General features: G+C 54.8%; 1 protein-coding gene across 10 annotated transcripts in view; it reads right to left on the bottom strand.

Annotated features, from left to right (window-relative positions):
* The window catches only part of PAX6 (paired box 6), a 28,184-nt gene extending 7,369 nt beyond the window's left edge, over positions 1-20,815 (bottom strand). Inside the window, exons 1-8 of one of the 10 annotated variants that reach the window (XM_046017635.1) lie at positions 20,698-20,815; positions 13,756-13,939; positions 9,818-9,894; positions 9,380-9,440; positions 5,711-5,841; positions 4,871-4,912; positions 4,561-4,776; positions 3,641-3,806 (exon numbers count right to left, since the gene is read on the bottom strand). In XM_046017635.1, the coding sequence (XP_045873591.1) occupies positions 3,641-3,806; positions 4,561-4,776; positions 4,871-4,912; positions 5,711-5,841; positions 9,380-9,440; positions 9,818-9,862 (661 nt within the window). In that variant the 5' untranslated portion in view covers positions 9,863-9,894; positions 13,756-13,939; positions 20,698-20,815. Of the gene's footprint in view, positions 1-3,640; positions 3,807-4,560; positions 4,777-4,870; positions 4,913-5,710; positions 5,842-6,279; positions 6,430-9,379; positions 9,441-9,817; positions 9,895-13,755; positions 13,940-14,038; positions 14,251-14,373; positions 14,398-15,098; positions 15,176-17,587; positions 17,608-20,697 lie in introns of those variants that run through there. The other 9 variants (XM_046017637.1, XM_046017636.1, XM_046017638.1 and 6 more) reach the window with 9 other exon arrangements.
* Between the last annotated feature and the right edge of the window lie 1,965 nt (positions 20,816-22,780).

The following is a 22,780-nucleotide window of genomic DNA, read 5'->3' as shown; positions in this document are numbered from 1 at the left end:
CCTCATTTTCAGATTCAACGAGTGGGGAAGACTTCAGAAACAGCCCTTTTTCACCAGTTAACTAGAAACTAGGCCTGTGGATCATTCTTTTTGGAAAACACAAAAATCTCCTACCATCTGACGTTTAGGGACTTGGGTGCTGAAGAGAACACAATCCTATCTCCCCGGGGTGGTCACTGGTGCCTGCCAGGTCACTCATGCCGATGCCAGCCCTTTTTCTTGGCATTTTTTATTTCACCCATTAAACAAAGCTGCCCAGGTTTCGCTCAGGAGACCCCCTCAGATAGCATTCTCTACTCTGGTTTGTTTTTCTGACATTTTCCTAATTTTAAAACTTTGGAGATCTGCATGCTCTCCTTCCCACTCCCACCCCCCAATCTCTCGCTGTCTGCTGTCTCTCACACAGGAACGCAGGCGTGGCTCTCATTTGAGAATGGACATTTAAGGGGTAGGGGAAGTCAATGGAGATAGAGAGCCCTTTGGGGGGTTAAAAAAGGCGGAACTAGAGGCCGGTCAGGAGAAACCGGTGATGGCAGGATCCCTTCACGACCCCGCAGAGCGGGCGTGCCCTGCTGAAAGTTTGTTCCTACTTTCCAAGTAGCAGGAGAGGTCACTTAGACTGCCCCCCCTTCTTTTTTTTCCTTTAGTGGATTTACCTTCCACTCTTAAAGCTTTTAACAAAATAAAACTAAAGGTTGGATCTCGAATTCTCCATATGATAAACCTAAGTGGCAGACAATTAAGATATCTTCTTTAAAAGGCGCCCCCTCGGAGTGCGCAAAGAAGGGGCCTTCAATGGGCGCCGTCCACCTTCCAGCCTAATCCGTGAGAAGGCGAGTGAAAGCGCCTCCCATTATCCCGGCCCCAGGACCATCTGACGCTGGGGATAGGATTTGTTTCCTGGAAGAAGGAGAGGAGAAAAAAAAAAAAAAAAAAAAAAAAAAAGAAGGAGAAGAAGGAAAAAAAAAAAGACGCTGGGAAATAAAATCATTCCTTAGTTTCTTAGTGTCTTAATCAGTGAGGCGGAAACAAGCAAGAAAAGATAGCAACCCGGTTGCGGCACCTTTTCAGCTCTGGAGCGCGGATCAAAACATTGTAGCATCTGTTGAAAGGAGACTGACTAAATCCTATAGAGGGCCTGGGTATTAGGGGGGTGGGGGGGAGGAGATAAGAAAAAGTGTCTCCGTGATCCCTAAAACCACCAAATCGCTGGAGAGTTGGGGCTGGATAGAGTTGTCTCTTGTTGTTGTCAGCCCGCGTCGTCGCGATTTTATTCACCGCCGCGTGGCGTTGATCAGATGGAAACCATATTTGTCTCCCTCTGAGACCTAACCTCGCCTTATGCTTTCAGAGTAATGGACTCTTTAAAACCCCAAAACGGCTTCCCGGGCCGGGAGAGGGGGCGAAGGAGGGTGGGGCTTCTTAGCCCGGGAAAGTCTGAGGATTCCCGGGGCGCGTCGGCCGAAGCCGCCCACCCGCACCCCGCGCCTCAGACCCCCGCAGCGGGGGCGGCGGCCGGCGCCCGCGGTCGCTGCCTCCGAGTGGGTTTCTTGCGGGGGCGGAGAGGGAATTGGCAGTCGGTGAGTCGGAATCCTCCAGCAATTCAAAGTTAAAAGCTCCTGAATTAGCGCCACCTCCCGCCGCAACCATCGCCACAGGGTCCTTGCGTGAGGCTCTCGCTTCCCGCCCTCAAGCCTCCCGGGCCGAAAAGCTGCCCTAATCGGGCGCCACCTCTGGTGGAAAACAGAGGGGCTGGCGAAAGTGCCGCCCTGGGCTTCCGTCCGGACTCGGGAAGCAGGAGGGTGGACGTCCCGTAGGCCCCAAGCTGACGAGAGCCCTGGCACCGGGGGCGGGGGGGGTGGGGCGGTGGAGGCTCTGGGCTCAGCCTTCCCAGACCGGCCTGCGCCCCGCGCTCTCCCCAGGAGTTCTCGGACCGACTCTGGCCTCCCGACTCGGCGGGGGAGGGGCCCCAAGGACCTCAGGTCGCTGGGGGTTGGGGGGCGGGCGCTGGGAAGTGCCAAGTTCGGGTGTCTGTCGGGTGTGTCCCGTGTTCGCCCGTGGGAACCCAACCGTTTCCGAGGTCAGGTGAGGGTGTGGTGGTCTACGCTCAGCCCCGTCATCCCTGTCATCAGAGGCGGCCCTGGGCCTGGGCTCGCGTCGGGAGCTGAGGTGGCGCCTCCTCGGGTGTGCCCGCCGCACCCCTGGAGGCCGCGGGGGTCGGGGCGGGATCGGACTTGCTGGCCAGAGGGGTCGCCCAGGGGAGCCCCGGCCCAGCGCATCAGGAGGCCTCCGCCGGCCCAGCGGCCGCGCTGGGAAACACAGAGCGAGCGCTTTGCTCCCTATCTTCCCAGTGTCCGTCCTATATTGTTTTCTGCTCTTAAAACTGACATGTCTAATTGGCAATTGGTGCCGAATCGTGTCCAGAGGTCTCTTGTGGAACATTTCTACAGCTGTCTCCTTCAACTAGACGCTTATTCATGTCGCCTTAATGAGAAACAAAACGTTCTCTAATGAGCAATTACAGAGCGACAGGATTGTTCCCATAACAAATTCTTGCGAGTGACAGAAGCATCCTTTGTACCAGATATTTCGCATACTGTTACCGATTTTCCCTTCTCTAGCCGGGCTCCGTGGAGGCGCGGGGCACCCGGAGCAGGTCCGGGAGCGCACTGACGCGCGGGCAGCCCCGGCATCTTCCCCGCGCCGCCGCCCCCAGCCTGGAGCCCCCAGGCTTCGTCGTGCTCCGGGGAGTGAGACGCCACGTCCCATTATCCCGCATATTATCTCCTTGTCACAAGAACAACAAATACCGATTAATCTTCGGAGTAAACTGTTTCCTATTCTTGACCAAGCTACCTCGGGGTGTGTAGGGGAGGGGAAAGCCAACCGGCCCCACCCCACCCCCATCTGCTCCTCTTCCTCCATTCCTTCTCAGAGATCCTGCCACAGTCCAGATTCCTTCTCTCCTCCCAGCCCCCCTACCCCACTCCCTCCTGCCAGCGGCCTGGGACACCCCGCAGGCCGGCTCACAAGTATCCTCACCCCACCCTTCCGGGCAGTCGCCACCCACAGAGGGTGAGAACTGGGGGCCCAGAGAAGTGGAGGGAATCCGACCAGAGATGATGGGGTTGTGTGAGTTGGGAGTCCAACACTTCCAGTGCCCTATCCTGTACTCCGCCCTGCATCCCGCTGCTCGCCCTTTCGTAGGCACCCCACTCATACTCACACAATTTGTCAATTATGGCAAAAAGCAAAACGATACAATTATGTTTACTTCGCAGTCTGTCAGTGTGTTAACTTGTCACACTTCTACAGCAAGGGGGCTCTCCGTGCATTTTAATGGCAAATTTGAATAGGGCACCACACAGCTAACTCTTACACACGCACATATTCCTGCCCACAACATACACGCGCACACGGAGCAGCTGCGTTCTTACTACTCCTGACACCCACGACCCTCAAATTTGAAAGGCTAATGAGATAGTTCAACAAGGCAAGTCAGTGTGTCCCAAGCCTTTACAAGAGTCTCTCCACTACATTCTTCGAGCACAGAAGTGAGAAGAGGGGAGAAGTTAGGAGAGAAGATGGGCAAGGGGCTGCCTATATGGAGAGTTTTGAGGGTGGGTGCTCAGGTTTTTACCTTGTGTAGGTTGCCCTGGCACCGAAGTCCCCGGATACCAACCCGGGCGGGTGCCCCAGCTTCCGGTCTGCCCGTTCAACATCCTTAGTTTGTCATACATGCCGTCTGCGCCCATCTGTTGCTTTTCGCTAGCCAGGTTGCGAAGAACTCTGTTTATTGATGACACCTGCAAATCAAACCAAAATCAAACCAAATGGTAACGTCTCCCAAGGACAATTGTCTTATCTTTAGTCCCCATCGCAGCACACCCACTCTCTTAAAGAACGACACTTAACATGTTGTTGTTGTTTTTTTTAAATACAACCAAACAAACAAACTCCAAGCCATCCTGGGACAATGGGTGGATTTGCAGAGACATTTTAGACAGAATGACAGCCATCACTTGGGGCGTGGAAACTGAGTTGAGCAGAGAATGCGGGATGGAGAAGGCATTTCCTTCGCTACTGCTGGATGTCTATGCTGACCTAATCTTTGTTAAAAGACTTCCTCCAAAATGGCTATGACTTGGCTTAGAACTCCCTTTCACTCGATCTCCTATTAGGGCAGAAGTGGATGTCTGACACCTGAAGGAAGGTTCAGGCGGTCTGAGTTGGAGGAGGTTAGAATATGGTTTTCATTTTCATTTTCCTTCTTGATTCAAGTGCCTTTCCCTGGGTGCCTCCACCCTCTACTTTGCAGCATGCAAATAAGGTGAAAAGCTCCCCGCACTCGACTCCCATCTTCCAGAAGATCAAAAAAGAGTCAGTGTCCTCCTCTCAACACCCCCAGATACAGAGGGGACAAAGGTGGAGCAGGGAGGGAACCGAGGCAGAATGACACTGGCAAGGCGGAGGAGGGTAGGCAGGTGAAGAGAGGGGATGGTAGAGAGGAAAGAGCATGGGGCTTAGGGCAGGGAGGGGGAATGATCTCGGTGAACTTACACTTGGTATGTTATCGTTGGTACAGACCCCCTCGGACAGTAATCTGTCTCGGATTTCCCAAGCAAAGATGGACGGGCACTCCCGCTTATACTGGGCTATTTTGCTTACAACTTCTGGAGTCGCTACTCTCGGTTTACTACCACCGATTGCCCTGGGTCTGATGGAGCCAGTCTCGTAATACCTGCCCAGAATTTTACTCACACATCCGTTGGACACCTGCATAGGGGAAGTGGACAGAAAACCACATTATTAATAATTTCAAGACAAAAATAAAATTGTTTAAGTATGCATTAAACAATGACAAGCTTACGTTTTGATTGTCCAGCACTTGGACTTTTGCATCTGCATGGGTCTATAACACAAAAATATACCTTCAATGGTATGAGAACTTACTGTAGAGAGCTTTTTTTCTTAAAATTACATTTGTAGCCCTAAAAACTACAAATAGGATGATACTTTCAAACAGTCTGAACTATTAAAAAAAACTAATTTAAAAGTTTTTTTTAAAAAACTGTTTTCTTAAACATTGCCTCAAGATGCATCAAAACGAAGTCAGATTAATTTTTTGTGCTGACCTTGCTTATGTTTTAATGAGCAAAGGAGGAAAATAAACTAAAATTGTACGTATTTTCCTTTTTAAAAAATATGCCCAGTTGAGTTAGGTAGGGAGGTAAATAGCATTTGCCTTTTAAAATCAATATATATTCTTCATGAATATGAAGAATGCAAATAAATATCTCAAAATCTGAGGTGAGCATGGGATGAGGGAGAAGGGAATGAAATCATGCTGGTTTATACAACTCAGCTCATTATAGTTCATAAACTATTACTACAATTAATGTTTTCACCAAATGAAATGAGAAGGGTACTTGGGGGGTTTTTTTGTTGTTGTTGTTTTTAATTCACACACACATTTTTTTTTTCCTTAAGCAGATGAGTTATCTTATGTGACTGACCCAGGTTGAAAGAGATAGGGAAGGATGTTGGAAGGAAAGGGGAAAGCGGGGATGGCAGGGGAGTGGGGTAGGGACTGGGGTGGGGTGGGTGAGGGGGGTCCGTAATTAGCAGCGTTTACAGCAAGAAATGAAGAGAGGGCCTTGAGAGTGGAGGGCCGCGGGGGCGGCGAGTGGGGCGGCGCCGGGAGGATCACCTGCAGAATTCGGGAAATGTCGCACGGCCGGGCCCCGCTGTGAGCTAGCTCTACGATCTTCTGCCGGGTGGAGTCCGGCAGTGGCCGCCCGTTGACAAAGACACCACCGAGCTGATTCACTCCGCTGTGACCTAAGGAAAAGGGAAAGGAGAGGAGAGGAGAGCAGAGCAGAGCAAGGAGGAGAGGAGAGGAAGAGGAGTAAAGAGAAAGAGGAGGAGGAAGAGGTAGGAGAAGAAGAGGAAGAGAAGACAACCACAATGCATCCTCAGCTCCCTGCCAGCCCATGCCAACTTCAGCAATCGGTTTCCTGCTATCGATCAAAAGCGCCACCGGACCACGCAACCACGCGGGGCATCAGGCAGCCCAGCCCAACACAGCCATGCTCCTGCCCACCGGACCACAGAAGCACCATACAGACACATGCCAGTGAGCAAGAACACACACACCTCACGCCCGCTGTCACTTCTGCCGGGGCCCCAGCCCACTTGCCCTCTCCATAAACAGCCCAGCCAGCCTCTGAGCCCACAAAGTGCAAACAATCTTTCAAAAAATATCCTCCCAAAGATCACCTCTGAATGTCACGGCAAAACGTGGGTTCTGCAGAACCCACACTCAGTCTCCAAGGTCTCTGCCTTGTTGGAACTGTGAGAGCAAATCCTACAGCTCTTCACGTTCCCTTGGACTCCAGAGTCCAGAAACGTTGGCTGTCACACTCCAAACTTTGGCGAAGCCACAATCACCAGCGTTGAAAAAAAATTACACGTATATATATTACATTACATTACGTATATATGTGAAGAGATGGGAAGGGTGTAGAGAAGAACCAGAACAGCAAATGTGCGGCTGGTGAACCCCAACCTGCGGATCCAGTACGGAGCCCCAGATCGGCTCCAAACATAGAGTAGTCTGGTTTGCAGCACTGGGGTGGAGAGCCTGGAGCCCATCCACACCGGTCACAGCTCACTGTACTTCCGCTGCTCAACTCGGCCTTCCACACAGCCAAGCCCAGATATTAGCAAAAAGCGAAAAGAACAAGAAAGGAGCACACCAGTGTCTTCTACCCCCTCCTTTTTCTTGTTATTCTCCCAACCTCACCCCCATTGTCTAAGCTAGAGAATAGAGAAAGGGAGTTAGCACCTCTCACTAGCCCCCTCCCCAGTAACCACAGGCACACAAATAAAGCCAATTGCCAATTTCCACTTCCTTAAAAATCTCCAACCTGCAGCCCCGACTCTAGAGAGCAACCCTTCCAGGAGAAGATGTGGCTCCCGGCTCCGCTTCCTGCTCTCTCTTCTCTCCTCTTCTCTCTTCTCCTTGGAGCCTCTGATAAATTGACTCCAGGAGCCTGAGCTTCTTAGCAATAAATAAGCTCCAAATATAGAAGAGGGGGGAAAATATGATGAGCCTCTCTGACATTTGTCTTTAAAATAAAACTAGCTGCACGTCAAGTTTGAGCTTAATTTCTGGAAATAGGCGGAAGTCGCTCTGGATCATGCATGGAAGGCTAATTGAAAAGATCAGTCGGGGCGCTTGTGGCAGCCTTGTCACTTTGTGACACTGCTCCGCTCCAGGAAATTGCATCGTCACGACAAACGGGACCGTGATAAAACGACCCTTTCCGTCCCTATTTGTAGATCACTCAGACGAGATTGAACTGCACTCGTTTCTCCTTCGAGGGGAGCCGCGTTTTCAGGGTAGCCGAAGGCTTGGGGCGGAGGGGGGCCCTCACCGTCAGGGGCGGGGGCAGAGCCTCAACTCGATGAGAAGTGACAGGCGTTTGGGGGATCTGGGTTCCGGCCGGGCCCAGCGCGAGCGGGGACATCTCGGGGACACCACTTCTCCAACAGAGCGAGGCCTAGTCCCCGCTTCCGGTTTCTGCTAAGTCCCCTTTATTGCCTTCCTTTGCCTCACAAAACCAAGCTACTGCTCCAGCTGCGGAGCCTTCCCTTTGGACAAAGGGAGCCTTCCCGGAAAGAGAAAGACTTCCCAAACTTCACGCAGCCTGGGCAATTCCCAATCCATGAATGCCAAGGTGTGTGAGGCCGCCTAATCCTTGACTTCCCTCCTTCTCCTCCCCTTTGCAAAAATAACGTGCCCGCCACCTCCGCAGCGGCCGTCCGCGGGTGCTCGCCCACGCCAGGGCCATGTTGCCAGCATCGAAAAGGCAGCGAGGAAGCGCCGCTCTAAGTTCCCCTGCAGAGGTTAAGCCTCAATCATTGTGTCCCTTCCCTAGGGACGGCTGGCGCTCTCGCCCAGTGGCGATGATTATGCGCCTAGAATTCGACCGCGAAGCATCTAACAGGAAAACATATGGTGTCAATTTGGATGCTCTGCGCCTCTTGCACACCCGGGAGCTAGCGGCACAAAGCCCTGCAGGCCGGCCCGCGACCTCGCGCCCCTTGGGGCCTGCCAGCCAGGCCGCAGCGGCAAACGCTCAGCGCTGCGCACCCTGGCCGGGACCTGCGGGAGAGCCTATGGCCGAGGAGCCTGAGCTGCCGGGGAAGAACCTAGCAGCCAGGAGAGGTGGGCAGAAGCCCCTCCTCACCAGGGAGGCTCCCTCCAGGGCCTGGCAGGTTCTGCACAGCTAACCGGCCTTAAAGCTCGCCTCCTTTGAGTCCCCTCGCGCGCTCCGAGCCCACCAGCCGCGGAAGCACCGGGGGCGGCTAGCGCTTCCAGGACCGATGGATCCGGCATTGGAGACCCTCCGAAGTCTGCAGTTCGGCAAGGGAAGGTGGCTAGAAAAGACAGCCATTTCGGCACTCCTACCACAGCTGAACTCTCACACCGCCTCCAGACTCTACACCTCACAACCAAGGCCTAGTTTCACGGGTCTCCAGGCTCCCACGCCCCAGCTCCAGACTAGCCCTGCCACATACCAACACTCAAGGACTGAGCAGGAAGGTGGGCTGGGGCCCAAGGGGCCTGGGCACAGAGACGATGGCAGGCACAGGAGCTGGGGATTCAAAGGCACTGCGGGCCTGGTCCGATCAGAACCCGAGTAGCTACCAGGGCAGGGCTTCTCCAGCCCCAAGGTTGGACACCCGCTCTCTTTCCAGACCCAGTAAACCTGCTCTGGCCAGTAACAACCCCAGGGTTCCAGTTTACCACCACCCCCCACCATCGCAGGCCAGGGTGTCCCACTCCTTTTGCCTTCTAGGCCCAAAGCTGGGGTGGGGAGGGCAGGAGCTGTCCTGAGAATGACTGGGGGAGGGGAGCACCCCCCCCCCCCACCCCATGGAGGAGACATTCAGTCTTGGCTAAACCCAAAGGGGCCTCCTTCTCGAGCAACTAGGAGAAGCCTCCGCCCCGCCCTGTTCAGCCCAGCCTCTCTCTCTGGGGTCAGAGCCCGGGCAGGGGCGGGGAGGGGGTGTGAGTTACAGGATTTGGGGGGATGGGGTTTCTCTACCTTAGCTTCGCAAACTCTAGCAGGCTATTCTGAAGGGCCCAGCCCTTGTTCTTCCAGGAGCGAGAACAGCAGAGCGAACGTCCTCCCCTCTCGGGTTGCGTTGCGGAGAGCGAAGGGGGGCACGGCTGCCTCAGGTCCCTGGGCCTCTTCCCTTGTGCCAGACAGACTGGCCAGCGTGGACACCGAGAACCTCTGCGCCCTCCCCTGTCCCGCTGGTCCCAGTGTCCCCAGCCCAAAGTCTGAGAAAGACCAGAGGCACTTACTGTTCTGCATGCTGGCGCTCGCTGGGGGCCTCGAGATCCCACAGGGTTCGAGTATGGGGCTCTGTTAGCAAGAATATAGGTGTTAATCTTGGGCCTATGCCTGGTAAGCCTAACTCCCAACAGTGGATGACCTGGAGCCTGAATAGGAGAATGCCCCTTCTTGAGAAAATGATGCACTCAAACACTTGGGGCCATGGCAGGGGGGCAACTCCCTCTGCCCTACAGTGCATATAAAATCGACCCTTTGGGCTACAAATAAAATACTCCAATATTCCCAACATGTTTTCCCTAAACCTCTTAGAAGTTCACTCTTGAATCAGGAAAAATGACCCAATTTTGATTTTTTTTTTTTTTTTTTGGTCTTCTTCCATGTGAACAACAATGAAGAAGTATTCTGACTCAGGTTTTGGAGCCCAAAGCAGCCACCGCAGAACTTGCCTGAAATCTGGGATGTCTGTCCACTCTTACAATAAAAGGTCTCATACATCTGCGCACCCCTAGTTAAAGTCTTCCCCCTAAGACAAAACAAAAGGAGAGAAAGGTATGTCAAACTTGGCTCAATAGGCCCATGGGCTCTCAGAACCACTCTCAGAAAAACAAAACAAAACAAAACATGCATCTAGGGCTTAAACTACCATAAAACCCTAAATCCCAGAGTTACAACCGCATTTCCAGCTGCCTCTCTTGCAGAAGTCCCCACCTTTTTAAAGTGGCTACTCTGGTCTGACTTGGAAGAACTGGACCATCTGATAAGTCAGGGAACCATTTCGCAAAAATATCAAGAACAAGTTAAAGGGAAAGGGGTGAGCAAGAGACACAGTGGTGTTAGGAACAGAGGCCAAAGACTAATACCTGAAGTTTAGAGGTGAGGGGAGGAGGATCTCTAAACTTCAGGGTGCCTGAGTGTGCAGGCTGGGCAGATCAGAAGGACTGCAGAGTCCATACTCCTTCCTTAAGGAATTTCACCACCCTAGTTCCCCCAAGGCCCCCAGCACCCAACTCTCTGGTTATCCCTTCATCTTCCACTCTCTCCCTCAAATCTTTCCAGCCAGGCTCTCACTCCACCCAGCTCCCAGCCTTTCCGGGACTTTGAAAGTATCGAGCCCAACCCCCCCCCCCAAACCTCACTTATTGTGATTAACTTCTCTTTTGGTGTTTAGATCTTCCCCCCTTTTACTGTACTGTGACACACGCTGTCTACCTCGCCTCACTGCTTTAAAAAGTACGAACAGGAGGGGGTGAGCGTGGTCGACAAAGCCTACAGACAGCAAACAATGGCTTCTATTCTCCAGCTCTCCCCAAACCCAAAGAGCAAAACCGAGTCTCCCTAACCAGCAACACAGCTTCCAACCAAATGTACCAACAACCCACCAACTCACAAAGGGAACAGAGGGACACTTCTAGCTTTGTAAGTCCTGACCCAGCTCGGGTCCCCCAAGGTTCGCCCTCCACCACCCCCTCCCTGCCTTGCCCTAAAAAGAAGGTGGGGGGAGAATAGAAAAGTAATTTCTTGTTATAAATATCTGGAGGTAATTGTGTTACTGGTGTGAGTTGTTAGGGGCTGTAAAAAGATACAACGGCACCGTGGGGAGCTCAATTGGGAAGAGAGAGTTACAATAAAGAACCTATTCAAAAGGTTTGCAAAAAGAGAGAGAGAGAGAGAGAGAGAGAAAGAGAGAGGTAAAATAATTAAATAGTCACAGCATTATTTCTCCATTTAAAAAAACTAAAATATTCATTCTTTTCTTTCTGTTTTGCTTATTGTGATTATTAATCTTGCCTGCCTACAAGCAAAGAATTCCAAGAAGCACATTTTTCCTCTTCAAGGCCATTCATGGTCTAATTTATTAACTAGCTGGGAGGCAGCTTAAATCCATAAAAATAAACTTAAGAGGAAGAATTTTCTCAGCTTTCAAACGTGGCCTGGTAAATACTGGAGACAGCAGAGGGCTACCTAGTTACCTCTAGCTGGGTTGGCTCCCAGGGCCTTTATCCTGTCTCTCAGTCCCCACAACCACAGTCAGATCCAGGAGGGGAAGAAACCCCAACTTCTTGAAGAATGTGCCTCCCCCAGCTCAAAGTGAGATTCTGAAACTGCAAAGTAGCCGCAGCCAGGGTGAGGGGAAGTGGAATTCTCCTAGAAGGGGTAAAACTTCCTGAACTCCACTCTGTGACCCACACTGTACTCGACCACAACTGAATGCCCCCATCCCGGCCCAGACTTTTTTCAAGCCATTAAAAAAACCAAATTCACTAGCTGATTCCAAAGACGCCCAGCCGATTAATTTGTGAAGCAACTGGGAAGGTGGAAACATTTCGTGTTCCAGTTCTGTTCCATTCCCACCTCCATCTCAGCTAAAAAGCTATTTAATTAGTTAAGTAATCGTTAACACTTAGAGCAAAAGCAACCCGGGAAGCTGGCCTCATGGACACCCGGAAGCAGTCGTGGGCAGGGAGGCTAGAACCCCCCAGTTGCAAGCAGAGCCCCCCCCCATCCCAGCTCAGCCCAGGGCTTTCTATAGCCCTAATCCAGTCAGAGACTCACTCGGAGGAAAGAAAGAATTTCCAGACACCTCGGACTCCAATGGGGCCTTGGTCCTCTATGCTACCCCCATGCCCGACTCAAGACTCTGCTTTCAAATGCAGTGGTTTAAATCACTGAATTCTCAAAATCCATCCCAAACTCTTTTGCTGGGGTGAAGGGGAGAGGTCACTTTCGGCCCTACCGGCCCCCAGCCAAAGAGTAATTAGCAATTAAGATGACAAAGTTTTCTCTCTAGGGCCAAATAAGATAACAACTTATCAAATTGCCTTCAGACGTTTGCAAAGGTCACCGGCTATAAAAAATATAATGTCAGCGGCAACAACTACTATTTCTCCTTGGTAAATTCACCAGGCTTTCAAGCTCTTTGCTTTTCATTTCATTTTCTGCACCTGTCCCCTTCTCAAACCTTCCCAAGTTCGAGTTAAACATCCAAAATGGCTTAGGAAGCTTTGGAGAGTATGAGGGGGGAAAAAAGAAACCACGTTCACTTTGTTTTTAAACTTTCTAGAAATCAGTCATGACTGGAGGGCCAGGTTTAGCACTCGAAAAAGAAAGCATTTCCACTTGAAATTCAACTCCATTTCCCCCCAATTACACTTGCTAAAATTCAGGGCTATTATGATCCAGGGAGACTGAGAAAATCTGCACAAGGAAAGAGGCAACAACTTTATGAACTTTGAAAAGACACTTTTCCTCCTGGGGTCTTAGAATCGAAAAGCTCTCAAATTACTCAGACTAATTAGCTGGGAGAGGATGTGATCAGGAGAAGGGAAAAGCCAATGCTTTCATATTGATTTTTTTTTTTTTTTTTGAGGCCTCACAAAAAAAATCGGGAGATCTGGATTTTTTTTTTTTTAAAGGCAATCCACCTTTCCACCTCGAAACTTGTTGAAATGGCAACACCGGGTGCAGCTTTGTCAGAGGAAGACAAGGAAAAATACCCACCGAGAGCTGGGAGCTGGAGGATAGGGAAGACCCCAGCTTTCGCAGGGCGAGGGCGACGGTTGGGGGAAGCCTGGGGAGCAGAGAGTTTTCAAGTTTCGAGCTCTACGCTCAACTTGGGGGCAAGAGCCTGGGGGCTTGATGGAAGCTGACAATCCTCCCGCTCGGCTCTGGGCTCCCTCGGAGAGCGCGTTCGCCCGCCTTGGCCTGGTGGCTTCCTTCCCGGCTCAGGCTCACTCGCTCTTTCTCTCTGCCTCCAGCGTGTGGCTGCCTTGCCGACTGACTCTGCTCCGGCTGTCGGCGGGCGCGGTACCCCTCGGCGCTCGAGTGCCCGCCGACTCTTCGGTGCCCGAGCCGAGCACAAAGCCGGAGGGCGGGCAGGCGGGCGGCGGCGCGGCGAGCTGGCTCCTTGGCGCTCCCTCCGCACGCTCGCTCTGTGCGCGCTTGCTGGGCCCTCGGCCGGACAAAGCGGCCGGCGGAGCCGGGTCTCCGAAGCCGTTCCCGGGCCTGGGGCACCGCAGAGCCTCTTCGTCCTCTGCCGCCGGCCGGGGGCATTTGGCGACGTTGGGGTCGGGAGCCGCGGCTGCTGCTGCGCCCGGAGCCTCGGTTCTTCCAGCGAGCCTAGCTCGTGCCGGCGCTGGAACTGAGCCGGCCGCCTGCCCCGAGCCCTGCGCCGCTCCCGCTGGCCGGTTGTCGCCCTCCGACGCGGGCTTTCGCTGGAAGTAGAAAGTTTGGGCTCCTGCGTGGAAACTTCTCCGGCCCAACTCTCCCGGCGTAGCAGTGGGGGAGGGGACCGGCCAGAGGGAGGTAGGAAGGAAGGAGGGAGTTAAGGGGAGACCTGCCTGAATATTGCAATAAAAATGAAGCAAGAAGAAAGAAGCGAACTCACCTTTATGAGGCATCCTCTCTCGTCAAAGCTCCTGTCAAGAGTTTTGGTTGGTTGGGTTTTGCTTGCTGCTGTTGTTGCTTAAAGACCACAATGGTTTGCAATGACGGTGTTTTAAAGGAGTTGCTGGTGAGAGTTTTCTCCACGGACGCTGCTGGTTTGGTGTGTGAGAGCAATTCTCAGATCCCTGGGAAGGAGACAGAGATTGACAATAAAATGGGCTGTCAGCTGCTGGAGAGTGAGAGATAAAGAGTGTGGGTGAGGGAAGTGGCTGCAGCCAGCACACCTATGCTGATTGGTGATGGCTCAAGTGTGTTAATGTGTGTGTGCCGGCGCCCGGCCTCGCCTCCACCGCTCCTCACTGGCCCATTAGCGAAGCCTGACCTCTGTCATCATCCTCCAGCAAAACACTTCCTCCTGCGCCTGAACCAGAGCGGGAAATGAGGCCGAGCCACGGTTCGCTTTTCAAACCCACTAATCACTCCGCAACATGCAAATGCACCGCTCGCTCCCACACAAAATATTGCTTTATGCAAAGCAGCGCCGGGGCCTCGCGCCAGCCGATTGGATGCTCCCTCTCCCCGCCTGGTGCAATTGGTCCGTTTGTTTGAATATGAATACACTTGTTTTCGGCTCGATGGTGGGTCCCGGCTTCTCTCCCCGGCGCTGGGCCCCCGAGCCCGGGCTCTGGAGCTGGCGCTCGCCGACATCTCTACGCTCCGAGCACTCCGGGAGTCAGCGCTGCCCGCACTGTGGCCACGAACTTGAGGGGTCGAGCGAAGGCCGCTGGGCGGCGGGTCGCGCCCCCCCCAACTCCCCCCTCAGCTGGGCGCGGGACTCCCAGCTCCTGGAGGGAGCAAGTTTCTGCAGCTTCTCGCAGCCCTTTCTTGCCAACTCCAGCGCAGCGTGGCCTGCCGCCCCGCCCCCGCCCTCCCCTCCCGCCCTACCTCGTCCCCGCCTGGGCGCTAGGACGCGGAGCACCGCAGCGGCCGCGCTTCAGCCCACCTGGCCGCAGGGAAGAAGAAGAGAAAAGGGGCGTGAACGACACTGGGTCCCGGCAGCAACGCTCCGGCGGAGGCCGAGACGAAGCCTAGGCCGAGACGAGACCGCCTGGCTGGGAACTCCGCGAGGCCCGGCGGCCTCCCTAGTCCAGGCCTCTCGGCCTGCCCATTCCCCCACACTTGCTCCCCCGGCCCTTTCTTCGGTCCTTTCTCCTTTCGGAAGCCGCGGTGCGCAGCGGAGCGGAGGCACAGCCGGGGCTGGAGAGGCCCGAGCAAACACGCCACTTACTTTGTGTACAGAGGGTTCTTGTGAAAAGCCCTGAAGAGTCCTTACCAAACACTCACCAACTTCTCCCACGTGCCATTTGTTGACTAAGTGCGGCTGCTTTTCCAGGAGCCTGAGAGGAGGGGACGCGAGGGGCAGATGAGAGGAGAGGAGGGGTAGTGGAGGCCTGGGGTGGAGGAAGATGACCAATGCTGGGAAGAGTCGTGTGTGTATCCTCGCCAGCGATGTCCGTGTGTCAGCGTGTGTCGATGTGTTCCACTGGTTATCTGTGTGCAGTGCGTGGGGCTCCACACTGCGATTCCTTCTCCAGGGTCTGCTGGGTCCTAGGAGGCAGCTCCCCTTCGGCTGTTGCCAGAAAACGGGGAGGAAAGTAAGCAAGTGGCTTTTCTCTTCTGACCACACACCAGAAGTCCATTTGTTGAATGCCGGACGATTAGGACACACCTCAGTACACTCCAAAGGCGCCCCTTGGCGCACGCAGTTAAGGTGACAGGGGAGGGAGCGGCTGTCTAGTCCTGCGAAGTCTGGAGTTATCTCAGAGCTTGCTGGCCAGTCGCAGGGGAGGTGGAAGGTTTGGGATGGGGACACACCGCAGGACCCAGCAAAGGAGAGTGGGGATGGCATAGCTGACGCAGGGAGGCTGAAAGGAAGCTGTGCCTGGTACACATGACTCCTCTTGACTTAGGAAAAGTGCCGAAAGTCAGGCTCATCAACCAAGTCTGTGCGCCCTGAACTCGCCGCTGGCAGGCCATGGGGCTGCCGTCCTTGGGAGCTGGGACCAGGAGGATGTTGCAGGCTGCCATGGGCTGCTGGCCTAGTGTGGGCCTCACGCTGTCGTCCCCAACCCGGACCCACGAATGCCACGACCAAGGAGCCAGGGCAGAACTCCGGAGAAACGGGGCCTCCTCTGACTGGACCAGACTTGGGCTTGCACAACCTGCTGATCATCTCCACCTGGGGATGGTCCTTCCTGTGGCCTAGGAGCACTCAGAGCCTGGGGGGTTCTCCCTGAGGGGAGCCCAGGCCGGAAGCGAAGGAAGTGGTGCCTGGTGCTGGGGTCAGCGGCCTCCTGGGCAAGAATTCGTAGGACCGCGACTTTCAGAGGCTCCCAGGAAGTGGGGCAGCGGGCTCAGGTCCCAGACCAGCAGGAATCTGCGTTTTTCTCTTCCTTTTTACTCCTCAAACAAGTGTTAAAGAAGCTTGAACTCAAGTCCATTGGGCATAAGCAAGGGGTGGGGGGGGGGAGAGGCCCAGAGAATGTCCAAACTGGAGGCGAATATCATTTTTACAACCTTTCAATTAGCGACCGAGTGGATTAGCACCTTCTTAAGCTTTGCCTCGGAAAGAAGCAGCCATAATCTTGTTGCTATTTCCCCCCAGGGCACTGGCTCTTTGAATTAGCTCCTTCTCCCACCCCTCAACCCCCACCTCACCTCGGAGAAAAGTTTTAACAACAAAAAATCATAACAGGCAAGGAGCCGGGAGTGAATGCCACTGACGTCAGTGGGTGGGGGTGGGGGCTAGGGAAGGACTCTTGGAAACCCCTCTGCACAAACAAGAAACAAAAAGGACTTGGCTGCTTCCAATGTGTCAATATTTGGGGGCGGGGGGAGCCCAGCCGGGAGGGAGGCAGAGTTTTCAAAGTTTAAGGAGAGAGGGGTGGAGGGCGAGATTTCCTGTTCTCCCTGGAGGGAGAGAGTCTCTGCAATCTTGAGGAGGTGGGAGTGCTGTTTTACTTGGTGGGGCGCCTCTCACCCTCTGCCAAGTACCTGTTCTGGTCGCGGCGCAGCGGGTTGCGGAGCTGGGATGGAGGCAGCACGCCAGGGCCAGAGGTGTATGTAAAACTGAGACAACCCTCAGGTCGCCATTTTAATTGCGACTTACTGCAGGACCGAGGCCCACTTGCTGCCCTCCAGAGCGGGGAAATCGAGCCTTCCGTTTCTGTGTCTCCTTTTCCCGCCTCTCGCCAGGTACTCCCGCTCCCCCGCCCTTTGGCGCCCGTGAGGGACTTCTTTTCGGCCTGTTCGAGCAGGGGCCCCCCCGGGTTCATGCCACCTGGTAGGGAAGGCTGTCCTTGCCGAGGGACTCATGCTGGGCAATCGCCACTCACCCCAGTCTGCCCTGAGCCTCTGGCCAGTACTGGCTCGTAAGTGCGAGATCCGGCAGTGCCTCAGCCCCAGCAGCCCCTGGCATTTGTCTGTCCCCTCTCCCCAGATTTTCGGTCCAGAGACGGCGTCTGGCAAGGCAAAGACGTGTCTGGTTCTTGACGGATGTGCTTTCGGCTCCTGGTTTCGGAACCAAGAGTCTCCCACCCGGTGTTGCTACACCTCGAAACAGCGGCTTTCCACCACCAAGCAGAGGCATAGTGCTGGCGCCCAGGGAAGGGTGGAGAGGAGCTTTTCTTTGAAGGAGGAAAGTCTTCGCAGACACCTGCTCACTCTTCAGAGCCTCAGACGACTCTGTCTCTGCAGGCCCTAGGAAGGTGGGCTCCCAGGATAGCAGAGCTGATGAATCAGGGCAAACAAGCATGGAAGACTAAGGCACCCACCCTTGCTGCCCCGTTCGGGGTGCCTCCTCCACGCAGGGTGTTTCTCTCCTTTCTCCAGCAACCTACGGGTTTCCAGCTCACCCAGCAGCCTCGCGGAGGCCAGAGCGCTGGAAAGCTGGGGAGAGCCGGAAGCCTGCAGGGTGGCGCTTTGAGGCTGTGGCCACGCTGGGCTCCGCAAAAGCCGTGGGGCTCTCGCCCTTCCTCGCCTCCTGCCAAATGACAAGTGTGTCAGGGCGCTCTCTGGGTTCAGTCTTCTTTCATTCACATTAGGCTGCAAGAGTCTCTCTTTCCCTCCTCCCCTAACCCCCTGTCGGAAAAATACTTTTAAAAAAGCTAAGGTCTCCCAGTGAAGAGACCCCTACAGCCTGCACGCAGGTGGGACTCCCAAGGCTTTGCTTCCCAGACCCTATATGTACGTTATTGTCCAGACAGGGACCAGGTTTAAAATTCCTGGTGTGTAGAATACTTGAAAAGCACTAGTGCTCTCTGGTTTTTACAAGTTGTGTTCTCAGGAAAGTTTGCTTTCCATTTTGTCACCCTGGATGGTTCCCCATCTCTCCTTTGCCTGTAACCTCCTCCCTCCAGAGGCAAGAGTTCGGCATTAAACGAGAAGCAAGCCAAGGCCACCTTAGTCCTTTCTCCCTGGAGATTCCCTCTTAAACAGCTGCTTATTTTAAAGTCCAGGGACCGAGTCCTACAATTTGCCCTGGGGTGAAGAAGGGAAAAGCAGGCTGGGGACTGGGGTCTCTGCTGGAGGATTTGAGGCTGGGGAAGGGGGAGGGAGCAAATGTCATGGCTGGCTCGCTGGAGCAGCCAGGGAATCGGAGCTAAGGAGCTAAGCATATCGGGCTTTTAAAATGACATTGATTGGGACAAGCTGTTCTCCACCCAAGTAAGAGTTAATCTGCCTGTTAATCAAGGCACTAAAGGGCTCAATGCGAGTTTTATTAGCGATTGGAGACAGAGGCGGCAGCTAGGGATCAAAAGCCGGGATCCCAGATATTTGTCCGTGCGGTCACCAAAAAAAAAAAAAAAAAAAAGTATTTTCAATTAGAGAACAATTTGGCACTTTTCATCACTTTCTAACTCTGACTCCTAGATGGTAACTTACAAACCCGGCTAGTGGGGGAGGGGGAGGGTGGGGGAGTTAGGATGGGGGGTAGGGAATCGAAGCCGGGGGTGGTAGCCGTGGGGCGAAAGGCGGGGGAGAAGCTGTGGCTTGGCTTTGCGGAGTTCGGCCGGGGAGAGTTTAAGAACCTTGCACCCGGGGCCCTGAAGCCTGAGATTCCTCGGGAGAGGAGAAAGAATGAAAAATAAAACAACAAATAGCACCGCCAGTTTCGGCATCCAACACTCCCTGTCAGCTCCCCGCTGCTCAGGCAGCCTCTGGCGCCCGGTGGCGTCTGGGCCCCGCGCGCAGCAGCCAGGCGGGCCGGAAAGTTTGCGCAGCGCAGCGAGAGGGACTCTCCTTCCGTCTCTCCCGCGCTGCCCCCTTCTGCCCTGGAGGGGTGTTAGGTTCCTTCGGTTTTCCTTTCAGATTCTAAAATAAATAAATAAACGCCAGACCCTGGGGAAATTTGAATAGTAACTCGTTCAATAATCCAAATTATATGAGAGGGTCTGAGAAAAAAGGACAAGCCAACCACAGACGCCCTCCGATCAAGGAGGGCACGGGAGTGAGAAAGCGGCAGAGGAAGTCCCCAGCTCGCCCTGGGCGCAGGGAGAGGACTCTGGTCAGAGGTAATTATGTCACTGCGTTTTCTCGCCGTGACAGCCGAATAAACACGATCTCCAATAAACATCTCTAATGAGGGAGGAGGCCCGAGGATGACTGGGTTTGATTTATGACTGGAGGAGAAGGTCCACTTCCTACTGCGAAGCGGGCAACTTGCTTGCCGCCCAGCTCCGGAGAGGAAACCGGGAAGGAGAGGACCCAGGCCCAGGTAAGGCGCACGGCCGGTTGGCCACTTCTCTCATTCGCTGCTTCCTAGGCAAAGTGGGCAGGGGCGGCCACCGCTCCCAGTCCGGCCGTGAGCCCAAGCACCTGTCACAGGTGCCCGAGGTACAAACATCCTCCAAAGGTGCCCCCCGAAAGTCTAGAGAGAAGGAGTCAGGGCGCAAGTGGGAGCGAGGGGCGAGCCCCGGCCTGAAGCAGAGGCCTTCCGGGCCAGTGCCCCTGTGCCCTGCCTACGCCCGCCTTGGAGTGTGCGGCCGCTTGGAGCTGGGCTTTCGGAAGTTTCGCTCCGCGGAACCACCGGTTATTCTGAGTTTGGGGTGGTCCCTTCCCTTACCCACTTCGGAGAAACTTCTGGCACCCGGCTTGGGCCGTCCCAGGGCAGGAGAGTGGCCCGGCATTGCTCGCCCCGGCGCTGAGCGGCCAGGCTCCCCTGGCTCCCACAAGCTTCCCACCGAGACTTCGAGCGCAACGCCCGCGGTAACCCGAGCCCGCGTTCTAGCTCAGTGAGAATCGCTAATTATTAGGTCTTCCGAAGTGAAGCTCAAATCACACGCTGGGGCTTTACGCGCTGCCCAGCTCTGCGGGCAGCATTCTTTCGTCCTCCGCTCCCTTCTGAGAAACGAACTCCCATCTCTAAGACTTTGTTTCAGTCCAGCCATCTACACTTTGCAACCGCTGGAAACTTTTGTTTGAGCTCCGCCTGACCCGCGGCGGGGCATTTCCACGCGCTGCGGGCTCTGGTGGGGACTTCACGAGTGCCGGTCGTGAACTGCGATTCCGGGGGGTTCTGGGTGCAAACTGCATCCGCTCCTGCATTTCTCACGGTTGCGAGCGGCTTCTGCAGACAGCAGCAGCAGATCCCCGGCTCCCTCTCCCCGCCCCTCCCCCCAAGTTCAGCACCCAACTGAAAGTCCACTCTGGGAACTGGAACATTTTGCTACTTTTGCAGAAAAGCATGTTCGGCAAAGATAAGACCCCCGCCCCCCATGCTATCCTGCCCTCACTGAATCCACCTTTGTAATGCCTCCTTTTAAAAGCAAAAGTCAAGCCCCTGTGCTACTTGGAGGCAGGCTTGGATTTGGGGGACCCATCGCAGCAGCAGAGAGGCGGCGCGGTCCCCGAGCCGGACCCCGGCCAGAGCCTGGGCGGTTACCTGGGAGTGGAGGGCGGGGAGGCAGGTGAGCCTGGCGGCGCGGGTTCCCACACGTCTCACCGCCGCTCGGCGGGGGAAGTGGCAGATCTGACAGCCGCGGTCTACGCGAGGACCTGCCCCAGAGTTTAAATGTCAATGATAAGAAAAGAGGGTGCTCAGGCAGACGCTAACTTTCCTTAATATCCATGCCAGCGCGGTCCTCATTGGCTGCCCGACCCGCGTGACGTCATGGCGGCTAGAGTTGGGCTCAGCTCCGCGCAAATCTGCGCTGGGGCGCGGCAGGAGCCTTCTCCTGCCCACCCCGAGTCCGGCCCGCTCTGTGCCCAGCCGTGGTCTTCCTGAGCCCAGCCCATGGCTACCCACGTCCAACCCGGCCCCAGCCCACCCAGGCCTGAGCGCTCTCTTCTTCCCCACTGGCACACGGGATCCTGCCCCTAGTCAGGCCAGCTACCTTCCTAGGTGCCCCTCCAGTCCCCTTCTCCGATTACAGAAGGAGTCACTTCATGAGAGGACTTGGAAGCTGCGCCAGGGTTGAGAGGAGCCTCTGGCAGGAATCATTTTCAGGAGGAGCTCGAGGAACGATGGGTACCCCCAATCTGGCTTTCTGGCTTGCAAGTCACTAGCTGGGCACAGACTAGGGCTCCCCAGGAGAGGACAAGCCAGCCCTTATCCCAGGCTATGCCAAAGTACTGGCCAGGCCAACTAGGTTCTTGTGAGGGATCCCCAAACAGCATCTGTTCCAGGTACCCTGGCCCCCTTGGGCTGAAAGTCTTCAGTGTCATAGGAAACATAGGTGATTTTATTAATCCTTGTCTTGGTGATTAACTGCTGACTTTGTGGACTCGAGGAGGAAAATAGGAAAGCCCCAGATTCTGAAGTCAAGATTCTCCTTCCAGGGTGGAGGAAAAAAAACAAACAAACAAACAAAAAAAAAAAAAAACAAAAACAAAACAGAAATTGGGGCTAGAGGAAAGGATACTGATCTGGTGATCTGATTTTTTTCCCCTCACACCCTCTGTGGACTGGGAGACGGCACAGTAGACGCGGGCCTGGCTATCTTTGCATGGGTACTTAGACCTGCGTTGTCATTCGCCTGTTCCCCTCCCCCCACCAAACAGGGGAGGGGGCTTCTCAATGTCCAATCCCTTCCTTCTCAGCCTCCATCCGGGTCTCGAACTTGGAAGTGACCGAGGTCCAGCCTGGAAGGGTAGGGGGCGCTGGACACGGTGGCAGGAAGGGGTGTGATGTGGTGTGGACTTGCTTTCAGGCGGCTCCTCAGAAGCCTAGTCCCGGTCGAGGTGGGGGCATCTGTGTAGGGGGCCTAGGCAGGGAAGACCTAGGCGGGAGGAGGGTGCCAGTGCCAGTTCCTGCGCACTTTGCTCAGGTGGGGGTGGAGAAGGGAGAGCCCAGCACAGATGGCGCCAAGGCGGGAAAGGTGGAGCCGTTCCTGCTCCCAGCTCCAGCACACCTGGACAGGTGGAGGACTTCGCAACAGGCTGGAAGGCAGCTCCAGGTAGTCTTACTGCCGGCTCCTCCTGGCCTGGTCAGCTCGCCGCCGGACCTGTTTTTTTGTTTTGTTTTGTTTTTCATTTTTATTTTTTGCTCAGCCCGTGGAGACCCTGAGTGTAGAATAAAGGTGGGGAGGAGAATGGGAGCCTGCTGGCTGAGAGGTCCAAGCATGGTGCTCTTCCTTATTTTAAAACGTTCCCCTCACTTCTCCCCATCTCAACGCTCTGCTTTTCCCGTGTCGGGGGCAAGGAGCGTCCATCCCCCCACCCGCCACTCTGATCTGGGCTAGGACCCTACCGCTGTCCTGTCTCCCCAAATCCGGCTGCGCGGCGGATTGGCGCTCAGAGAGGCGTTTGCTCGGCTTTCTCCGCCACCACCGACCATCTCCTGTGACCTAGTTTCTTGGTAATCTTCTAGTTCGCCTCCAGGATGTGGTCCAGACCCCAGCCTCAGATGTCCTGAAGTCTCCCCGGCTCCCTGGTCTGCCTTAGAGTCTGGACGGCGGGTAGGCCCCGAGCTTGAGTAGGCCTCCCTACTCTCTAGTTTCTGCCCCCAACTCGCTCCCCACCCGCCC

Source organism: Meles meles, chromosome 8 (genome assembly GCF_922984935.1).
Source record: "Meles meles chromosome 8, mMelMel3.1 paternal haplotype, whole genome shotgun sequence".
NCBI classification, from domain to species: Eukaryota; Metazoa; Chordata; class Mammalia; order Carnivora; family Mustelidae; genus Meles; species Meles meles.
The sequence above is the reverse complement of the archived record's forward strand: the minus strand, read 5'-3'. Positions and strand labels throughout refer to the sequence as shown.